The 21,233-nt window shown below is 44.8% G+C and overlaps 1 protein-coding gene across 1 annotated transcript in view; it reads right to left on the bottom strand.

The window, feature by feature from the left end:
• Window positions 1–8,959, bottom strand: part of WT1 (WT1 transcription factor) — a 53,054-nt gene extending 44,095 nt beyond the window's left edge. The window contains exons 1-2 of the mRNA XM_032222201.1: window positions 8,110–8,959; window positions 15–137 (exon numbers count right to left, since the gene is read on the bottom strand). Coding sequence (XP_032078092.1) covers window positions 15–137; window positions 8,110–8,512 — 526 coding nt within the window. The 5' untranslated portion in view covers window positions 8,513–8,959. The remainder of the gene's footprint in view (window positions 1–14; window positions 138–8,109) is intronic.
• Between the last annotated feature and the right edge of the window lie 12,274 nt (window positions 8,960–21,233).

Below are 21,233 nucleotides of genomic sequence, written 5' to 3'. Positions count from 1 at the left end.
TCCGCTACCATTACCTAAAGGCGTCTGCTGGCCGATGGGGTCCTCGTGCTTGAAGGAGTGGTTTGTAAACTGCGCCCCAGGGTGAGAGGGAGTATGGCCGTAACTTGGAGCTCCATCAAACGCCACTGTGCCGTAACCTGCCAAGAAAACAACAGGGTCAGAATCAGGGGCTGAACCGCCTGGCCTTGAACTTTCTTCCTGCAAGAACGTCCCTCCAAGACAAGCAGGAGGCGAAAAGCTGCCAGAAATAGGAAGCCTCTGCTCTGTACAGCAGCAGATGGCTTCTTTCTGCAAGAGAGAGGGCCAAAACCATGAACTCAGAATCACCCAAACGGAGAAGGAAGGAAAGGACCCTCTCCGCTCTGGGTGGAGGGCAGGGTCTTGTTTTCCTGCAGTGCCTCCTACCTTTACATCCAACTCAGGCTGGGCAAAGAGGCTGTTGCTGCCCATTAAAAAGATAAAAAGTGGATTATAGATGTCCATTCAAAGCAGAGAACAAGCCACGCGTCTTCCAACCACCAGCCGTGAAGTCAAAATTCATATAAGGGTAAATAAATAACTTTTATTTAAAGACTAATAAATAAACTACACCAACCCGAGATGGTAGGGAAAAGTTTTCCAATTCTCCAAAACTCTTCATCCAGCGGTGAAAAGTTCTGGGGACGTCGAAAACACCATTTTCCAATTGGTCTCAATGAAAGTATTACTCAAAGCGTGGAATTGGGGTTTGTACGAGTGTCTCTCGTATCCTTCCTTGGATAAAGTGATGACAGCTGCAGAAACTGCTGGATCCAGAGCATATAGAATATAGAATAGAGTTCTTTATTGGCCAAGTGTGATTGGACACACAAGGAATTTGGTGCACATTAGATGTTAATTCCAGTGTTTAAAACTTTTGGTGCCTGCAAGAGTTGGGAGCAACAAGTCTCAAAGGACTTTCCCAGTTTCGGAATCCTCGCGGGGGTTGGCTATCTTTTAAAACCCCGTGCCAGCCGTCTCCCCCGCCCCCATTGAGCAACGTTTTCATTATTAGTCCCCCATCTACAAGAATTTTTTTAAAAAAAAACAATCTGCTGAACAAACTTGCCTGCCATTCCACATGTTAAAGTTACCCTTTAATCTCGTTCTCGCTGGCTTCTCGCTTGTTTTGTAAGATTAACTTTCTGAAGAGCCTGCCACAAAGATGGCAGCCCATTAAATGAAAAAAATAACCTCCTACTTTAGCCGAAAATTACCCGCTCAAATAATAATAATAAACAGCTTATTTTAAAAAGAAAAAGAAAGGAGTGAATTCAGATGGAGGGAGAAAAAAATCGCCTATCGTGACCTCAAGGTGAGACCGAATCGTAAATCAGGCGTTTAGACACCAACTTTCATTAATTACGTGGAGCCAGTTAAACAACTTCGGCTAAAAAGTAATTACAAAGTAATATTATCTTTAAGGCTTCTCAGCGCATCAGCATTTGCCCTAAGACCGTGAAATGTTTAGCGTAGTCCTTACGAAATCTTCCCTTGCTTTCCCAATGCCACACCAAACCGCTTGTTTTAAAGTAAATAATCGCTTTATGGGAGCTTCGCTTCCGGGACGTTTAGTTGGAACTCCGCAGTTACGTTTAAACTCGCGACTCTTTAGAGAACAGGGTTTGTACAATACCAACGTTGCTTTTCAAGAGGAACAATAAGTCGTAACTTTGCTGGAGATTTTTTTAAAAAAACAACAGCATATGTGTTTTTTTTCCCTGCAACAATCCTACAACCTGCTTTTGCGGACAAACTCCCACCGTCCAAAAAGCCGTTTAGGTGCTTAGAAAAAGAGATAGGATTTTGCACAGAACCGCGAACGGATTGTAACAAAACTGAAGAAATAGGAGAGAAATTGGGGGTGGGGGGAGGAATTGAGGATCCCTCCCATAAATGTATCTCTGAATACCCAGGAAATGCAATTTAGCTCACCAGCTACTCAAGACTAAAGAAGACCTTGCTAAAAGACGTAGTAGACTTGCGCTCCTTAATTCATCATCTGCCCGTTCAGTTCAAACGACCCCCCCTTCTTCCTCTTGCTAATATGTTACTAGCCCTAATTCTCTCATCTTGAGGACGCAAATTTCTTACTTCGGACTTTTCTAGATGAACCAAAACTTGTGGAGAAAAAACCCGCGCAAATATTTTAATGGGCGACAGCAGGAAAACGTTTCGCTGTCTGCTTTATTCTGGTTTTGTAATCTAGTCTCAGTTTTGGTATGGGGCGACGGTTCTCAGGCGTGGGTTCGGAAATAAAAAGCTATGAATCTTCTCAATTCAGAAACTCGCTTTTCTTTTGTCTTTATTTATTGAGAAATACCGGCGTCTCAAAGTTAACTTCTTTACTTTCAAAGTAAAGCCTCCTAAATTCCATTGTCTGAAATCTCTAAACCGTTTTGCCTACATCACTTTTCCCCAAGTCTGGGCCTCTCCAGATGAATTTCAACACATGGAAGTGAATCCAATCTGCACATTTGTAGATATTTCTAAAAGGAAGAAAATTGAATGTAGGAATCTGCCTGTTTCGATGGGTTTACTTTCCAGGTAAGTTGCTTGGATCGTAATTTTTAATTCTTCTTCCAAAGGTTCCCGGACTCGGGAATTTATGGAGTTTACGGGTTGGTGCAAGCCTGATCCAAAAGCTGGAGATCACCTCCTACGTTGTGCAGCTTCATTGGTCCCTAGAATATAGCGGTTTCAAGGCACTTCTGAGGGATCCCTCCTTTGTCACCACGCTTCACTCTTTTAAATAGACATTTCACCATTCAGGTTTCAAGTCAGCACCCCTGATCTTAAGTGTATTTATCCTGACCTTTTTGGGGGAAAACAATTTATTTCAGCCTGCCTGCTCTGTCGTGTTCAGGGGACCCTGCTGTCAAGAAAGTGGGGATCAATCAGCCCTTTTCATCTCTGAACCTCTTCCTTTGCTACAAAACCCGAGCCGCTGTGCCGAAGGGGACTCGTACCTAAGGCTGGGCTGCTGTGACTCAAAACTTTCCAAAAGCCGGGGATGAAATGGGCTTCAAGCCAGAACAGGTCCGTTCAAAGAAAAAAAAAAGGCGAATGGGCTACTTTATTTTGGCGTCCGCAGAAGAGAGTCTTTTGAAAAGTTCCAGGTTTTTCTACCTTGCCATCTCCACGGAGTGAAGTTACCAGTGTATTGACCTGAAGGTAAAGGGGAGAGGGGTGGCTAGAAACACCTTGCCCAGTAGATCGTCGTCGTCCCCTTCCCCTCCCCTCCGTCTTTTCCTCCCACCCGTCGTCTATTTGGCAGGCAACTGGGAGCTGGCGAGGCCTGAGCCTTCAAAGCTGCCGCATGCGCCTGGCGCGTTCTGGTGCTTAAGCGTCCCTTGTCTATTCGGCCGCGATCAGTGATGACAGGCCGATGCCCAACCCCTTCACTCCCAAGCACCAGCTGCGCTCCGAACCGCCTTATCTCAGCTCATAACACACAAAGCCAATGCTTCCCTCCTCCTCCTCCTCTTTGCTCTCCCATCGCTCCTCGAAACACTGGAGCTCTAGATCCGGAGCTCCTATTTGCCCAGCAGTTCGGCGGCCTTCAAAAGGCTGCCCGGAGCAGAATTGTGGTGTTTTGGCCACATTTTCCGGTGTTGCATGACCCAAAGCTTCAAGAATGCGATAAGAAGGTTGGAGTTCTGAGCCGTCCCCCTGATAGCGAGGTCTCTTTAATTAGGGCTTTATCAGAGGCTGAGCTGATTAAAATGTGCTGAAAATAATTGAAACGTGGACATCTGGCGGAGAAGGCCACTCTTCTGAAAGGGGTGCAATTGTTAGGGGACCCAGCTGCCTGGCGGGGAGGGAGAGGGAGGAGACGGAGACGGGGCCAGGAGGCCTAGCAAAAAGTTCAAAGCAGAAGACTTCCTTCTCTCGAAGAAGACTTGGCAAAAACGCCAAGATAACTTATTTCCCACGGTGGAAAAAAAACCCCACCCGTCTCCAATGGAACGTTCAAATGTGATAGACTCAAAGCACAGGACCTTTTATTCATTACCCATACTCATCGAGGTCCCCAAATTCTGTCTCTTTTTTCTTATAACAAAGTTGTGTGTGTGTGAGTGCTGTATATGGTACCCGATATTTTCCCTCTCCTCTCCTCCCCTCGCCCATTTTTTGGTTTGGAGTCATCAGAGCATTTTTCACGACTTTTAAAAATTATACATGTTTCTCACCCATTGCTATTCTTCCGAAGTAGCAACTAAAAAAACGATCTTTTTCCCGCTTTTTAGGAATCGCAGCCTACTCTAAAGCACTTGTGTTTGGTTAGACCTGTCCGTACAACAGGAATCGTTTAGATTTCTCAGTCCATCCGTTTAAAAATCAAGAACACGGGAGTTTTCTTTTGATTTTGGAGTAAGAACGGAAGACCAAGTTTTCACATTTAAAATCAAGCTAAGTCCCAGCTCTTAAATGACACCAGCATCCATGGCATCAACTAAATCTCTAGGTTTTCTGATTAAAGTTCTACTTTGAGCACAACTGCCAAGCGTTGTGTTAAGAAAATGCAGAAGATAAACTTTTTTCACGGGGTGGGGTTTTTTTTTTGTTTTTTTGTTTTGTTTTTGCTAATTTCTCCATCACTAGAACAATCAAGAGATGCAGTTAAACAAAAAAGAGTTTTAAGAATAAAATAAATGCAAACCAACTCTGTAAGGTAGCCACTTACATATGCAAAATGGGAGATTTTCAATAAGTCAGTCCTTTCTTTGCTTGCGTACAACATGCATATACCTTTGGAAGAGCTGAGGAGTGTTTTACACAGAGGGAGAAAGACACACACATACAATTTCATGAATATTATAAGAGAAAAACTCTTGAGGGTTTTATAGTAAACTCAGTTGCATAGTAGTTAAAGATATCAAATATCTTCCAATTGCAATTTAGGTTTTTGATAGTTTTGCTGATTTCATTGATTTGAGATACTTCCTCTTGTCCCACACTATAAAAACACGTGAATTTTTATTCAGTATCCTCATCATCTAGAATAAAGATATTTCATTGTTTTAAATATAAGCCGAGTCCATAGCTAAATTCCAGAATTCCAATAATGTGTTGCATAAAAAAATAATACCATTAACCAAATGCAAGAAATAAATGGGATTAAGAAGAGAAAAAGCAATTTAGTGAATGAAATTAAATTCTGAAAGTGTGTTCCCAAGAAGAAATTGCCTTCACAACTTAGCATCTTATTTAGTAAGAGAGGTCAATGTATTGAAAAACACTGACCATTTCACTATTTTAGATGCAATAAAAGTTATCTGTAAAGTTCTGTTTCATTAAAGTTTAATAAACTCCTTTTTATGGAATTTAAAGTCATGGAAAGAATATTTAAGTGCAGCATTAAGAATAATTAAAATAAATGTGCTATTAAAATGACTTATTCTCTCTCTTGCTGTAAACTGTTCACCACAATTACACCCCTCCAAAGCAGTACATAATCTACCGGTAGCTGCTGCAACAGGCTTAACAACAAACTAAATGTAAACAATTATGGAATTTATCATTAACTGTTTTCTGCCTAATAATACTAGGTATATATCTGCTGTAATAAGCTATTGCCTAGAATTATATTCTAATGATATTCTCATTCTTTTGCACATGCCCCATCAAAAAAGATCCTTTGTTTTTTATTTGTATCTTTTTGTTAAGATCAGCTATTTTGTGGTTTCATGAATTTCACAAAAAATATTCTTTTCTGGTTCATACAAAAAATATCAAGATAAAAACTAATGTTTTAGGACACAACTATCTCAATTTGTTTCCATTGTGTAGGAATGATCAATATATTTCATCATACATTTACCAAGCAATGGTCATTTCTTCAAGAAGATCCTACTCTGGGACCTTCTTGAGTTATCATTTGATAACTGTGTTACTTGTTGGGCGCAATGTCCCATTACAGCCTAAGCAACATATATCTGTAGGTTTTGGCATAGACTTGCCTAAGGCATGGTGATGCCAAGTGTCAAACACAAAGGATTTTGGTTTGTTGAAACCCAACATTCTGAAAATGTAGCAGTGCAGTCTTGTGTATATCTCCAGCCTAGGTTTACTGAGATCAATGGCATTCATTCTCAGATTGCACCATAGCTCTATAGGATTAGGGAGCCAAATTACAGTATTTCAAAAAACAAATTTGGCATGTGATTTTTTTGCAACTGCTGTGGGTTAAAAATGATATCCAGGGAACAACATTCCTTTCCTCCTTTCAATATAACTCCCTCTGTGCAGTTTTAGCTTCCTAAAATATATAGATGAGTTAACAAAATGTCTTGATTATGCTCCTTCAATGTACATTTGATGCATTAAAAGCCATATTAGATATTATTAATATTCCCTACCCCCATCAATATCCATTTAGCACTATTTGCTATATATGAGTACCTATGCACCATAAAGTTTTGAAATTTTATTTCCACAGGAATCAATTCTTTCATCGTGTTGAAATAAATCATTCCAACAGTTGGTTGCAATAACATTAACTGAACCGTTAGATACATTAAAAAAGCTTTTTTTGTATCTCCAGCCCAGTTATAAACAAACAGTAGTACCTGTTTGCTTAAAATAACATCTGCAAGAGAATATCAAGTTCAGTTCATAAAGACATTAGCAAATAAACATAAACTAACAGGAAAGCCCATATGTGAAACAATTATTAAAAGTAAATTCCATACACATTAAAGTTGTAATAGCAACCCACTGAGTGCTTAATTCCACTCAGGAAGGGCGAAATCTGGGACATGTAGCTCAATAGGTTCTTTTCTTGGATGTGAGAATAATCAGATTGCTAATTTAGAGTTGTTGATACTCGTGTTGGAAGACAATGTACTTTTAACAGTTGTATGTGCACGACATTCCTGATTTTAATTCTGGAATGAAGCAAGTTCGATTTAATTCAGAATTGCAAATGTTAAGAGTTTCTTTTCCTGAAGCTTGGCTGAATTTCGCTCTGAAGCAAATATATACCACTATGAAAGGAGAAGGTGGAGCGATTGCATGATTCATTAAATGCTTGAAAACCCAGTAAGCATAATATTACAAAAGGATGTTACCATATAGGAGAGACCATACAGTAAATCCTTGCCCACAGTTCCACTCATTGGGATGGATATGGATTGCATCAACAGAAAAAGCTTATTTCGATCTTTAGCCCTCTTTTCCCAAATAGTTTTCTCAGGGATTTCCGTGGGGAGAGTTGCGTTTAGAAGCAGCAAACCCATTTAATCCATTTGAAATACATAAACACTATAATACACAAGGTAATCAGCATAAAGTTTAACACATGTATATCTCTATCCGATAGGAACCTATAACATAAATCGTAAATGAATGGCACATCCCTGAATAAATCTATTTGGAAACTAGGTTTATTCAATTTAACAGGGCATTCTCGCATCTTTACATTTTAATCCACAGCTTTGCTTTCAAGGCACGTGAAGTACGGTATGTTAATCTACTATACACCCGCTTAGTCCAAGACAAACTCTGAAGCATTGACTTGCAGTCTATTCAAAGCCATAAACTGATTGAGCCATGCAGTACTCCGAAAAGCAACATTCCGGATGTACTAATTTTATACCCTAGCAGTCCTCTGCACATGCAGTGAAAAACTTTAATTCCGGTTCGATTTTCTACACGGATATTGATTGATTCCTAGTGTCAAGGCGGTCGCAGTTTTTTGCACCCTTTATTAACAACCATCCTAGCATTTGTCCAAACAATCGTGGTTAGTTTTGTTCATTACAGTGGCTTTAAACCAATTTGCCGCCTTTGGAAGTTAACCCTTCCCCTTTAATAATTGTTTGGTTACTGTGTTTAAATATTAAAAAGTTTTATCAGGATCGGCCCATAGGTCCCCCCACCCTCGGCTTGCCACTGCTGCCTCTGATCACAAGTCAGGTTCGGGAGTTTGCCAAGGATCGCTTGGTCCCAGAAAGGCTCTTTGAACGTCTTCCAGCCTCTCCCTATCCTTCGTGCTGGCGATGCCTGGAAAGCGAGCGGGGACCCCAGGCTGGGTGAAAGCGAGCGGATCGCCCCCAAAGCGCCCCCCTCAAATTCCCTTCGTCTTACCTTGATTGCGGATGGCTTGCTGGCTCTCGAGGCAGTTGGGCAGGTAAGGGCTGTTGGGGAACATCCGCGCCTGGCCGGAGGGCGCTTGGCTGGGCGGCGGGGGCGGCGCAAAGGGGCCGTAGCGGCAAGCGCCGGCCGTACCGGTGAACTGGCCGGAGAAGTGGACGGTGAAGGCGCTCAGGCACTGGTCCTCGTGGGGCTCGCCGGAGCTCCAGCTGGGCTCCTGCTTGATGAAGGCCGAGGGCGGCGGGGCCAGCGAGCCGTAAGAGGCCGCCGGCGGGAAATCCAGCACCGGAGCCCATTGCGTCGCGCTGCTCACCGGCATGGAGCAGTTCCCGTTGCCCGGCAGGGGCGGCACCGACGGCGGCAGCAGAGCGTTGAGGTCGCGGACGTCGGAGCCCATCTGGTCGCTGGCACAAACTTTCCTCCGCGGAGCCGGGAACCAGTCGCGGGCCCCGCCGGCGCCGCTGCACTTGTTCCAGGCACTCTGAGCCCGGCTCGGGTCCGGCTGGAGACACCAGGCGGTCGAGTTCAGTCCTTTCGGGGAGACCGGGTCCGCGGGGGGCAGGCAAGCGGAGGCCTCCAGCCCTGCGGCAGCCGGCAGAAGCGAGAGGGCCAGGTTGGTCTCCAGGGTCGCCCTTTGGCCGCCCACCGGCGCGGGGATGAAAAAAAAAGAAAAAGGCTCGAAGCCCCGGAGTGGAAGAAGCCCGAGGGACCGATCGCTCCTGGACGCGCTGGCTTACTGGCTTGGCTGGCTCCCCGAAAGACGGTCGGCGGAGGCTCCGTAGGAGCGATCGGAAAAGCCGCACTTGAACTTTCTTCCTTCAGCCGCGGCTTTGCCCTCCGGCCCCCGAAGCTGGGCTAATTGAGAGCGACTGGCGGCGCGAGACGGAGGAGGAGTCAGCCGCGCGCGGCCGCTCCATTCACACTTCCCGCAGCAAGGCGGCCGCCCGGGGCTCAGGCGACTTGGGGGTGGAGGGAGGACTAAGGGCGGGAGGGGCAAGGAACACGCAGCTCCCCCCCCCCCCGCAGGCCAAGACGCGACCCCCCCACCCCTCGCCTGGCAAAGCCCTTTTCGTTCGGGGTCAATCAGAACAAAACTGAAGGGACGCTGGAGGTCTTCTAGTCCAACCCCCTGCTCAAGCAGGAGATCCTATACCATTTCAGACAAATGACTGCCCAGTCTCTTCTTAAAAGTCTCCAGTGATGGAACACCCACAATTTCTGAAGGCAATTTGTTCCACTGGTTGATTGTCCTCACCGTTAGGAAGTTTCTCCTTGATTCTATGTTGCTTCTCTCCTTGATTAGTGTCCAGCCATTGTTTCTTTTTCTTGTTTGTTGGTCTTATGAAGCGGGAAAGCGGGGAAGGAATTCCCCAGGAGTGACTGCTTCTGAAAAGGGGCTTCTATGGCGAGGAGAGGCGGGTTTTCCGCCCCTCTCCTTCGCTTACAGGGGCTGGAGAGGGGTGCCTAACTTGGTCAGTGGCTACTTGAAATGTAGCCCGATTTACATAAGGAGGCAAAGATTAACCCTTCCCCCCACCCAAATACCTTCTGAAATGTGACATAATTCCGCCAGCCAGTCGCCAGGACCGCTTCCCAAACTTCCCTGCACCACCTCGAAACAAGAATCCGGATCCCCGTAAACGCTTTCAACTCAGCCGCCCGGATGGACCTCAGTTCCGAGATGGTTGGTGAAGGTCTGGCTGGTAAGAAAGGAGCTAGGTTGGTTCACCTTCTGCCAAGCGGCTGAGCTGATCCGAAATCTTTTTGGCTCGGGCCCCTGAGCGCACGGGAACCTTCCTCCAATAATGGGGAGCCTGACAGGTTAGTTCTGGAATTAGTTAGAACTAAGGGCCTTTGAACTGTGGTGCTGGAGAAGACTTGTGCCAGTCCTTTGGACTGCAACCAGTCCTAGAGGAGATCAACCCTGACTTCTCTTTAGAAGGCCAGATCCTGAAGATGAAACTCAAATACTTTGGCCACCTAATGAGAAAGGAAGGACTCACTGGAGAAGAGCCAAATTCTGGGAACGATTGAGGGCAAAAGAAGAAGAGGAGGACAGAGAATGAGGTGAGTGGATGGACCGAAGCAGTAGGCGTGAGCTTAAATGGACTCCAGAGGATTATATATGGAAGGCCTGGAGGACCATGGGGTCCCAATGGGTCGGGCCCGACTTCGCAAAATGCTTTTGGTGAACTCCCTGCAATATCAGGAGGGATCGGACCAACCACACCCAATTTGGTCCCACTTTTTCTCCATCTCATCTTTCTTCTGCTTTCACCCTCTCCACATACACCCCAAAAAAGGAGTGTTAGTTGGAATCAAACTTGATCCCTAGTGATTATATGGAAACATTTACACACTTTGCTTGGCGCGAAAGCGGTTTATCATTTATGTTTTCAAGATTTTTTGTGGTTTGTTATTTACTTATTTTCCAGCTTGGTCTTTAGTCTTAGCTATAAGAACTCCTGATGGTCTCCCATCCGCGGACTAATCTGGTCCGACCGTTTTTTTAGCCTTTGAGTGGCGATGCTGCTGCCATCTGCTGCAGGCCTACAGAAGTCTCATAGGGGTTTTATGGTTGGCCACTAGCCAGCATTGTTACATAAACTTCGATGAGGGTGGCAACACACAACTACCTCTCGGTAGCATCGGCAACGGAAAGCTCTCCAGATTGGCGGTCAGCATCTAGTTAAATGGACAGGGGGAGAGATCTATGGGTTTAACCGTTAGCTGGCCAACCGGGGGGGGGGGGGGCGGAGAGAGATAGAGGTGATCTTATGCCTTTGTCGCAGGAAAGATGGAAGGGGAGACTTAAAGGGAAAAAAAGTGTTTTAAGAAAGGAACCAAATTCTTTCCTTCAAGCTGACTTCGCCGTACCACAGTCAGACGGCGAACTCAGCCTGAAGGAAGGAATTTGGGCCAAAAATCCCAAAGAAATACTCGGGGCTTTCCAGCAGAGTTTAATATAGTTCAGGAGTTTTCCCTCGCGGGTGCTCATGCTCCCCGCCAACACACAGTAAACTCGCTGCCCCGAACAGCTGGGCTGAACGAATTGGAAGGCAATGGAAAGCTTTTTTTCTGTCCTCTTCCGTTTCCAGCCTTTAGCCTTGAACTGCTTTCCACAGAAGGCAGTTCTGTCCGCAACCCTCCCAGGACGGCTCCCACCTCTGAGAGCTCAAGGATTAATCTTGTGCGCAGATCCTGGAAAGACGGTCCCTAATCACACGTGTTACTAAACTTAAAGATCCACCCGAAACTTCTCAACTCTCCTCAAAGTCTCGGCTATCTCGGGACGCTTTCCACGTCTTCCTTGGTATCCTGAAATGCACTTTTGCTCTTTTCTGCATCCCTCTCTAAAGCCTCCACCAGCCATTTTCTGGTAAAAGAGCCATATCTCTCCAGGAATCATTTCCCAGGCCCCGCGCATTTGAAAAGAGGCGCTTTGCTGCCCCTTGATAGAAAGCGAATGGGGCGAATGAGAGACTCGCTCGCAAGAGATGCCGCAGGCGCACCTGGCAATTCCTCACCCGGCTTTCCTCTTGCCCGGGCGCAAGGGGAATCCAACGAGCAGGCACAGACGGTTGAATCCCTAAACTTTACTAACCCCAGCGCAAGTGCTTGCAGGGCAACCTTCGTGTTGCAGAACTATATTTTACACACACACACACACACACACACACGTGTTGATCTCTGGCAGGCTTGTGTGAGAATAAACCTGTTGCTCGCTCCAATTGCCAGCTTTTGAGTCAGATTTAAAGGGAAATTGCTGGGATGAAATTGCTGGCTCAGAGCTCCCATGAGCCGCGATTTTTAATCCTGGCACCGCGCTCCTTCGTGACTTCCAAGCCTTTTGCAGCCCTTCCCTTCTGCGGTCCTGGGCGAACCCTTCTGCAGAAAGAGAATGCCTTTATTCCTACCAATTTGGTGGCGTTATCAATCTTAAGAACCGTAGGAGTCTAAAGCCTGCGGATAAGGAGAAAATCACGCGATTCCTCTGCGTTTCGCCGGTTTGGCTTCGTCTGAACCTGCAATGGCGGGTAAGGAAAAAGGCTGCGGAGGAAGCACTTTCTCCTAAAGTCCCACTTGCCTGTTCGGCTGAAGAGGCGGATTCGTAGCGATTCCGAGGAGCACCTGGGGGTGGGGGTGGGGAGTGATGGAGGGGCCAGGGGACTCAGTTTCCAGTGTTGGACGAGTAGCAACGGCTGTTAAGTCTTCCTTGTAAAATCGTTTATATATGATTTGTGATCTCTTGCTCTTTAACGGACGGCCGCGCTGCAACAGGACAAGCCGAAAAAGAATTTAACAGTAGCCCTTCTAGGACACTTTCTTTTTTAAAAAAAATATGTTTAAAAAAGTTTGAGGAGGGCTGGATTGGGGATTATTTTTAATCAGCGCCTTGGGAAATAAGATAAACACATCTTTGAATCTTACCGTGTGCTTTTTCTATTTCCCTAAGCTCATATCTATCTCTGCATTAAACTGACCTGAGTAACCAATGAATGTTTGGGTCCTCCCACCTTCTCTCAAAAATGCTAATGCCTTGGGGCAATTTGGGATTTTCTTCCAAGTGAAGAAAATAAGGAATAAATTGACTCCAAATAAATCCCATCAGTGGGAACAGTTAGATTGCAACCACCAATTTACCTGGAAGTAAAACCTGTTGAATTTCTTAGCTTTTATTTTTAACTGGGCATATATAGCAGCAGTTGTCCATCTGGATCCTACTTTGGGGCCCCAGTCCAGAGCATCGGTCAGCCAAATGAGCTGGAGCATCGTCACCCAACATAGGAAGTCTGGCTTACTAGGAAGTCTGTCTTACTTGGAGGGCTGATAGATAGGTAGGTAGGTAGGTAGGTAGGTAGGTAGGTAGGTAGGTAGGTAGGCAGGCAGGCAGGTAGGCAGGCAGGCAAGCAGCTATGTAGCCAGATAGGTAGATGGATGGATGGATGGATGGATGGATGGATGGATGGATGGGTGGGTGGGTGGGTGGGTGGGTGGGTGGATGGATGGATGGATGGATGGATGGATGGAACAATGGATGGATGGATGGAACAATGGATGGATGGAACAATGGATGGATGGGTGGATGGATACACTTCAAGTAAGCCAGACTTCCTATGTTGGGTGATGATGCTCCAGATCCTTTGGCTGACTGACGCTGTGGACTGGGGTCCCAAGGAAGGATCCAGATGGACAACTGCTGTTGTATATGCCCACTCCATACACAAACACACACACACACACACACACACACACTACAACAAACTACACCAGTGCTAAAAGTTCCATCTATTAAGCCCAATTGAGGCAGATGGAGTTTAAGTACATGCTCTCACAGCCTCAAGATGGCAGCCTGAGATGTTTCTGACATCTGGCTCTGATGACAGCTCTTAACAGATGAAATTTAGTGCAATAAACTTGCTGGTGTATGTTACAGGAGAGGAAGCAAAACGTTGCAAATCACTCTTCTAATGTCACTTGGAATTTTTCAGCAAGTATTAAAGAGCCTAGTTAACGCAGGGCTCCCAAGAGGGGCCAGGTTACTTGGTACATGAAAAGGGCAACATCTAAAATTTCAGCCAGAGTATTTCTTTAATAGCACAATGTGTAATGTCAAATGTATAACATTGATGTTTTCTTTTTAAAATTAAGAATAAATGAGATACCATTGTTTGATGCAAGACAGTAAATTCATTTCAAATCTCAACAATATTGCGAAAGGTTGCTAATATAAAACAAAGTAGCCAGCGAAATCTATGTCGTTCAGAAAATGTAAGTAAGCAATTATCAGTATTGCAAAATAGAATTTTTTATATAAAAAACCCCTATTTTGCCTTTTTTTAAGATGCGCTTTGGACACATTTTTCCTCGTGGTGGTGACATTAATTTTGAAAGGAATTGCTACATTTGGGTAGATCAGTTGAAAGCAATAGTAGAGAATGTTCCTATTGCCAATTATATAGGTAAATCTAATAGTAATAACATCAATAACATAGTCTGCTTCTGACTCTATAAAACTGTATGGGTAGTTTGGAAATACGTAAGAAGAGACATCTGATTTCCAACAGTTCATTTTTGAGTAGGTTTGTTTCAGACATTTCATTCAGATCGGAACAATAAAATACCACAAGTAAAGCATCTTACTTTTCACCTGTGCTTCAAATTCTCATCTATTCAGATCATGTTTTTTTAAGTGTAGATCCTTTCACTGCCCAATGGTTCTGTCTCTAAAATATTCTCTTGACAAGCAAAAAAACCTCTTTCTAGTCCAGAATGAAATATCTTCAGATATGATCACCTTGAACACAAATAGACAATCAAGTGGATTCTTGAAATCCCACTTGTATTTAGAGAGGTGAGCAACTTTGGTAAGGCATTCCAGCTGACAGGGGTATCCCAAAACATTGCAGTAGGCTTGGAGAAGCAAAATATTCATAACCCCTCTTTTTTTCCCATAAAGAAAAATACCCCACTGCTCTGTCACTTAGCGGTGGTTTATTTCAGGGCTGATGTTAGGGAATCATCCTTCACTCAATCTGAAGGGCAGGCTGCTATAGCACTGTTGCCCCATCTGGAGATGGCCTGTATTGACCTCTTATTAGTTGTTTCTCTCTGGCTAATGTGAGCGTTGGCCTTAACAACTGACTTTACCTTCGGATGACACTTTTGTGGGTTTCTTGTCTTTTAATTTCCCACTTCCAAAGTATTTCATAAGTTTTAGACTTTGTTCGATTGTCGTCATTAAAAGACCTTTTCTAGACAATTTGGAAAGGCTGGGATTTGTTGCAGATTGTCAATCCACCCATTTTCAAGATTGCCTTTTCCTCAAATTCACCCAGGATCGTAACAAGGTTTAACTGCAGCTGTTGTTGCTTTTAACCCCATGTTAGCGTTTCCTGTTGCCTTTCCCCCATCTCCCTTATAAAGGGGACTACCATTTATCATTTTGGAAAATGGCAGTTCTTCTTTTTCTGTTTTTCAAAGAGGAACAATTCTTTACTCAACCCTAAGAAGGAGCAGGGTACAAAAACAACCAACTACCAAGCATGTTGGCCGCTTCCGTCTAGCTAGAAGAACTCAGTGGAAGGAAATAGTTAGGATGACTTGTGGGGCTCAGTTGTGGGTCATGTCTAACAGAGTACCGTCCTCAGGATGTGACATTACAACTCCGATTCTCCTCCTCCCCCAAATTGATCACCCAGTTGGGTTAGCGAAGAAGTCAGAAGTGCTCAGGACTCTTTGAATTGAAAAGAAGAAACAAGTCGAGTACATTAAAATCCCAACAGCAATAGCAGTTCTGGTGCTTGCGATCTTCAATTCTGTCCCACCTCCAGAGTTTCAAGGAATTTGTTTTAATAAAAAGGGGGGGAAAAGAAACTTTTGCATTAGGAACGGCAGCCGCAAGAACCGTCACCCATTCCTGCCAAAAGTAGGGAAGTGTTAACATCAGGATAAATCCCTTATTCGTGCATCTACTTCGCCTTTTGTTTTGGAAGGCCACTTGAATGGGGTCGCAGCAAGCATATAGGCCTTCTTCGACAGAAGAGATTTCAGCGTCGCCCATCTGAAGAGCACCCATTCGCTAATGAACGTGGGAACGGAAGCAAGAAGGTGCTGACCGATTGAAACTCTCCTCCGCACTCTCTAGGCGAGTTGAGACCCTGCCCTGCTGACCAGCTGATCGGAGAGGCGAAATCGCCTTTCCACTGAGGAGCGAGTCACTCCTCTTTTATAAGGCCTCGCTACCAGGCCTAGGGCAGCCTGCAAGCGAAATGAGGGTGGAGAGGAGAGAGGGGGAGGGGAGAGAGAGAGAGACAGACAAACAGACAGACAGAGAGGATTCTTTTCAGATCCTTTATTCATCACTGCTAAATCTCTGAAAGAAGCGGAAGATCTGTCTCCTCTCACTGCGTTCAGAGTTTGATTATTTAAAGTGCCAGCACCAGGAGAAACAAAGCTGCGAAACAGCCTCAGGCAGGAGCTGAGCGAAAGAAAATCAATCACTGGCAGGCAGCCCCCACCACCCCCCACTCACCTCCTGCCACCTCCAGCCCCACTCCTCCCCCCCCCCCCGTTTCCAGGCGTGAACTGTCACCCACTGAGCTTGGAGGGAACTGCTCCGAAAGGGCCCGCCTAGGCAGCGGCAGGAGCAACTGGGCCAGCGGTGGTGGTGGGCGGGATGAGGGTTGGGGTGGAAACTTCCGAGAGAGAACGTCAGACTCAGCCAAGCGAACCCAAATTATTGCCCCCCTCTCCCCCATCCCCATTTCCCCAGAACTGCTTTGCAGCAAAAAGCAACGTTTAGCGGCCTTTTCCAGGAAGAGAAGATAGAGAAAGAGCGAAACTCTACCCTATCGGCATTGCTTTATATCTTGCCATCCCATTCTCCTCTAATCATTACCAAATAAATAAATAAATAAATAAATAAATAAATAAATAAATAAATAAATAAATAAATAAATACATACATACATACATACATACATACATACATACATACATAAATAAATAAATAAATAAATAAATAAATAAATAAATGCAGGTGTGTCACACCTATTGGTCACCCAGATCTCTTCATTAAGCAGAGACACCACGATCGATCGTGAATTACGATCTGGTTGGGGAATACATATAGCCCTTGACTTAAAACAGTTCATTTAGTGACCATTCAAAGTTACATGGCACTGAAAAATGTGATTTATGGCCGTTTTTCACCCTCACGACCTTCGCAGCATCCCCCGTGATCACGTGATCAACATTCAGATGCCTGGCCATGGGTTCATATTGATGACCGTAGCTGTGGTGCGGAGGTCACTGATCGGTAGCCTTCCAACAAATTCAATGGGGAAGCCAGATTTCCTTAACAACCAGGTTACTAACTTATCAACTACAGCGATTCACTTAAGTGGCAAGAAAAGTCATAAAGTGGGGCAGAAGTCACTTAGCAAATGTCTCACTTAACAACAGACATTTTGGGCTCAGTTGTTGTAACGCGAGGACTACCTGTACAAGATTTAGCTTTGAAATGCAATGCAGGATAGAAAAGCAATGAAGCTTGAGGAGTTAACTCCAGACTATTGGGATTATCTTGTACTAATCAATAAAGCAACAGATCTCTGGAATGCATGCGGAAGTCCTTATGATGTAGCAATAGCACTTAGACTTATACACCACCACATAGTGCTTTCCAGCCCTCTCTAAGCGGTTTACAGAGTCAGCCTATTGCTCCCAACAATTTGGGTCCTCATTATACCCACCTCGGAAGGATGGAAGGCTGAGCCAACCTTTAGCCGGTGAGATTTGAACTGCCAGACTGCAGTTTACTCTACCCACTGCACCGCCTCAGCTCTATACCCCCAAATCATGTTTCTAAACTCCGATCCTCTACTTCTGGTCACTTCACATGTAATTCAAACAACCTACTTTAAAGTTACTCTGTTGAGAACAGAGGACAGAGGTACCTAACCTATCTTTTCCTCCTTTCCCAAGCCACAAAACGGGGTTTGAATGTTTGCCCCGTTGCCTCTAAATGAATTTCAAGGTGAAGAGTCCCCGCACTTCCTTCTAGTTCGCCCTCGACCAGCGCGGCGGTGTTTTGGCAGCGCTGGTTGGAAAACAATGGTTCCGTCAAACAACCAGCGCGAGCGCGCGCACCCAACCCACACACTGAAGCTCTTCGCCAAATCTACTACCGAATGAATGTTGCCAGACGCGCGGCGCACGGTGCCCTCTAAATATAAACCTTGCGGCCCGCGCGAACCTCTAAGGCAGAAAAGGGAGAGCGATCCTCCAAGGCAGAAGAGGGTGAAAACGTCCCTCCTGCAATGAATTTGGCGAAGGCAGGAAACCGCCGCGTAAAAGGAACGTTTGATAAACTGAAATCACCACTCGAGCTGATCTGTGTATATAATTGGGAGATCAAAAGGAAGGCGCTGGAAGGGAGAGGGATTCCCTCTGCCCTCCAAACTCCCTTTTTAAAATTTTTTGGCATGTTGTCATCGACATCTAAGCGGAGAAAGGTGGGGAGGGGAAAAGAGCCGGGGCTCTGTTAGCTCATCCTCGCCAGGGAATTAAAAGTACTTTGAGCCGTCTCTTCCCGCTTCCTCTGTAACCTCAGCAGCAATGTACAACTGTAAAAACAGACAAGAGACGAGTTATCTGTCAAGATTCGTGAACTCCTTAGTGCTGGAACTTAACAAAGTAATAAATAGCCCCAGTGACCTCCCTTTGGCCTCAACCAGCGCCCAAGTATGTATGATGCGATCCCAGGGCAGGAATGCAATTGGATTGCAGCACTCTGCCAATCTCTAGATATTGACCAATTAAAAATGGGAGGAAGATGGAGGAGGTGTGTGGATTCACACTCACCTCACTGGGAGAGTTCAGAAGTGCCCAAACACCCAGACTCTCAGATTGATCCAGAAAGATAACAGTCCAACCATGCAATCCTTTGCAGAGCTACTCATAAGTAACTCCCACTAGATCCCCTACATAAGCCTATATAGCCAAATTGGTGCCATCTCCTCCCATCATTCATAGCCAAGATAATGAACCTGATAATTAATGAGGCCCCTACTAACCCATCTGGAAGGTATTAGAAAGAAATTATGTATACAGCTGCAAATTCAAGCAATGTCCCCCCCCCCCAATGTGCTTAACCAGAGTGCGCTTATGACATAAATGTCCTCTCCTTGTTCCATAGAAGTCAATTTGAGCTCAGATGCAGCCTATTATGTCACCATTAGTGGCCACATTTTAAAAATAGTATGTTCCATGTTACTCTACCTTATTCCACTTTAAAAATAGTATGTTCCACCTGAGCTGAAATGCTCTCTATCCAATCTTGAATCAGCAGTGTGAAGTTCTATCCTGCCTCCATTGCATATCACTGCAATTCAGGGGTGCCCACTGGGGGCATGCGTGTGCCAAAACTCACAACCATGGCAGGGGACCTTTGCCCATGCACATATGTTGGAGCTCTGGTAACATGGTTATGGTTGTCATTCTGACTTTTTCCCCTCTGAAAACATCTAACCTCCATCAAAGTAATAGGCGTTTTCAGATTGTGCAGAACAAGGGGAAATATTTGTTGAATGCTTTTATGGCTGAGAATGATTCAAATACATTTTATGCATGGACTGGGAACAAGAACCAGTTTGGTCTAGAAATTAAGACACTAAGCTAAAAAGTGAGAGCTTGAAAGTTCAAGTCCAGCCTTAGTCATGAAAGCCAACTGGGTGACTTTGGCCCAATCACTCTCTCTCAGCCCAGCCCGTTCTACTATTTTATGGGGGGAATAGCTGTTTGAGTTAACTATTGAACTATTTGTAAAAAACCATAAAGGTGAATGTAGATCAATAAAAAAAATTACATAAGATGAAAACAATGGGACATGGGAATGTTTGGTCTTGATAAGATGTTGGTGGGAAAAGTTCTCTAACACCAACCTGGATAGGCGGTTCCACCACAAATCCATGAAGGCCTTATCCGCGGAGACATAAGCGCGAAGACTAATTCGCGCCGTTCTAAGCGCTAAGGAAAAACGCGACCCTACCGCGATGACATAATCGCGGAGGGCAAATTCGCGCATTCCCAAGCACTCAGTACCCTAAACCTAACCCTAAACCTAACCCTAAATCTAAACCTAACCCTAAACTGCCACCTAACCCAAGGTGGCGCAGTGGTTAAATGCAGCACTGCAGGCTACTGCTAGATCAGCAGGTCAGCGGTTCAAATCTCACCGGCTCAGGGTTGACTCAGCCTTCCATCCTTCCGAGGTGGGTAAAATGAGGACCCAGATTGTTGGGGGCAATATGCTGACTCTCTGTAAACCGCTTAGAGAGGCCTGAAAGGCCTATGAAGCGGTATATAAGTCTACTGCTATTGCTATTAACGCTAAACCTAACGCTAAACCTAATGCTAAACCTAACGCTAAACCTAACCCTAACCCTAAACCTAACCCTAACCCTAACCTTAACCCTAAACCTAACCCTAAACCTAACCCCTAAACCTAATCCTAACCCTTACCTTAATTGAAGTCGGCTTTCTGCTGCGGCGCCGTTTTAAAGCACCCTTCTGTTGCCACGCTGTTGTCACGGCGGTGATGACGCATGGTGATGACGTCGCGGCTTTAGCGCCGTGATTTTATCACTGCGATTTTGATGAGCGCGGTTTTGTCGTGCCACGGGATAGGCTGCCTAGGAGCTTGGAAGTGAAATCACCTGATCTCTAGAGAATATAAGCATCTGTGGGGAATAGCAATAGAAATAGCAATTAGACCTATATACCACTTCATAGGGCTTTCAGCCCTCTCTAAGCGGTTTACAGAGTCAGCATATCGCCCCCACAGTCTGAGTCCTCATTTCACCCACCTTGGAAGGATGGAAGGCTGAGTCAACCTTGAGCCGGTGAAATTAGAACCGCTGAACTGCAAATAACAGTCAGTTGAAGTGGCCTGCAATACTGCACCCTAACCACTGCGCCACCTCGGGGAATGTTGGGAGGCACAAATGATCCCCCCCACATCACTAGCCATCCTCCACTAGGTTTTTTCCTCCCTCAATTCATCTCCAGTGCAATTTTTTTCTTCCAATTCCAAAGAAAACAGAGAAGCCAAGCTCTGCTATTTTGTTTGGAGAAGGAAATGGACATCTAGTTCAGCCTATATCTTAACCATGTTTCATCTTGGCCCCTATATTTGTTACTTATTTTTTTTCTTGGATATTTTCATCTTGTTTTTATTTTCTGCTACTTGCCCAGAGATGGATGGTCATAAATTGAGTTAATACATAAATAAATTGAGCAGATTATTGAAGTAATCTATCATTTGGATTTGCACAATACATTGAACCACAAAATAAAAAGGCTTTGTGCAATGTATTAATTCATTAGAAAGGCATATTCAAGAGTAAAGTTAGTCAAATTTAATGGATTATGCATAGACTGCCATTAGGCATTTACTTGATCTGGTTAACTATGTTAAGTGAAAACGTTCACTTTATTAGATTTACGTATGTTTGTCATTTCAAAAGCAACTTTGTTTTTTCTCTTATTTACACACGTGCACACACATACACACACACACAACATTTCTGCATCACTGTACTATGAACTTGATT

The sequence above is a fragment of the Thamnophis elegans genome, chromosome 1 (genome assembly GCF_009769535.1).
Source record: "Thamnophis elegans isolate rThaEle1 chromosome 1, rThaEle1.pri, whole genome shotgun sequence".
Taxonomy (NCBI): Eukaryota; Metazoa; Chordata; class Lepidosauria; order Squamata; family Colubridae; genus Thamnophis; species Thamnophis elegans.
The sequence above is the reverse complement of the archived record's forward strand: the minus strand, read 5'-3'. Positions and strand labels throughout refer to the sequence as shown.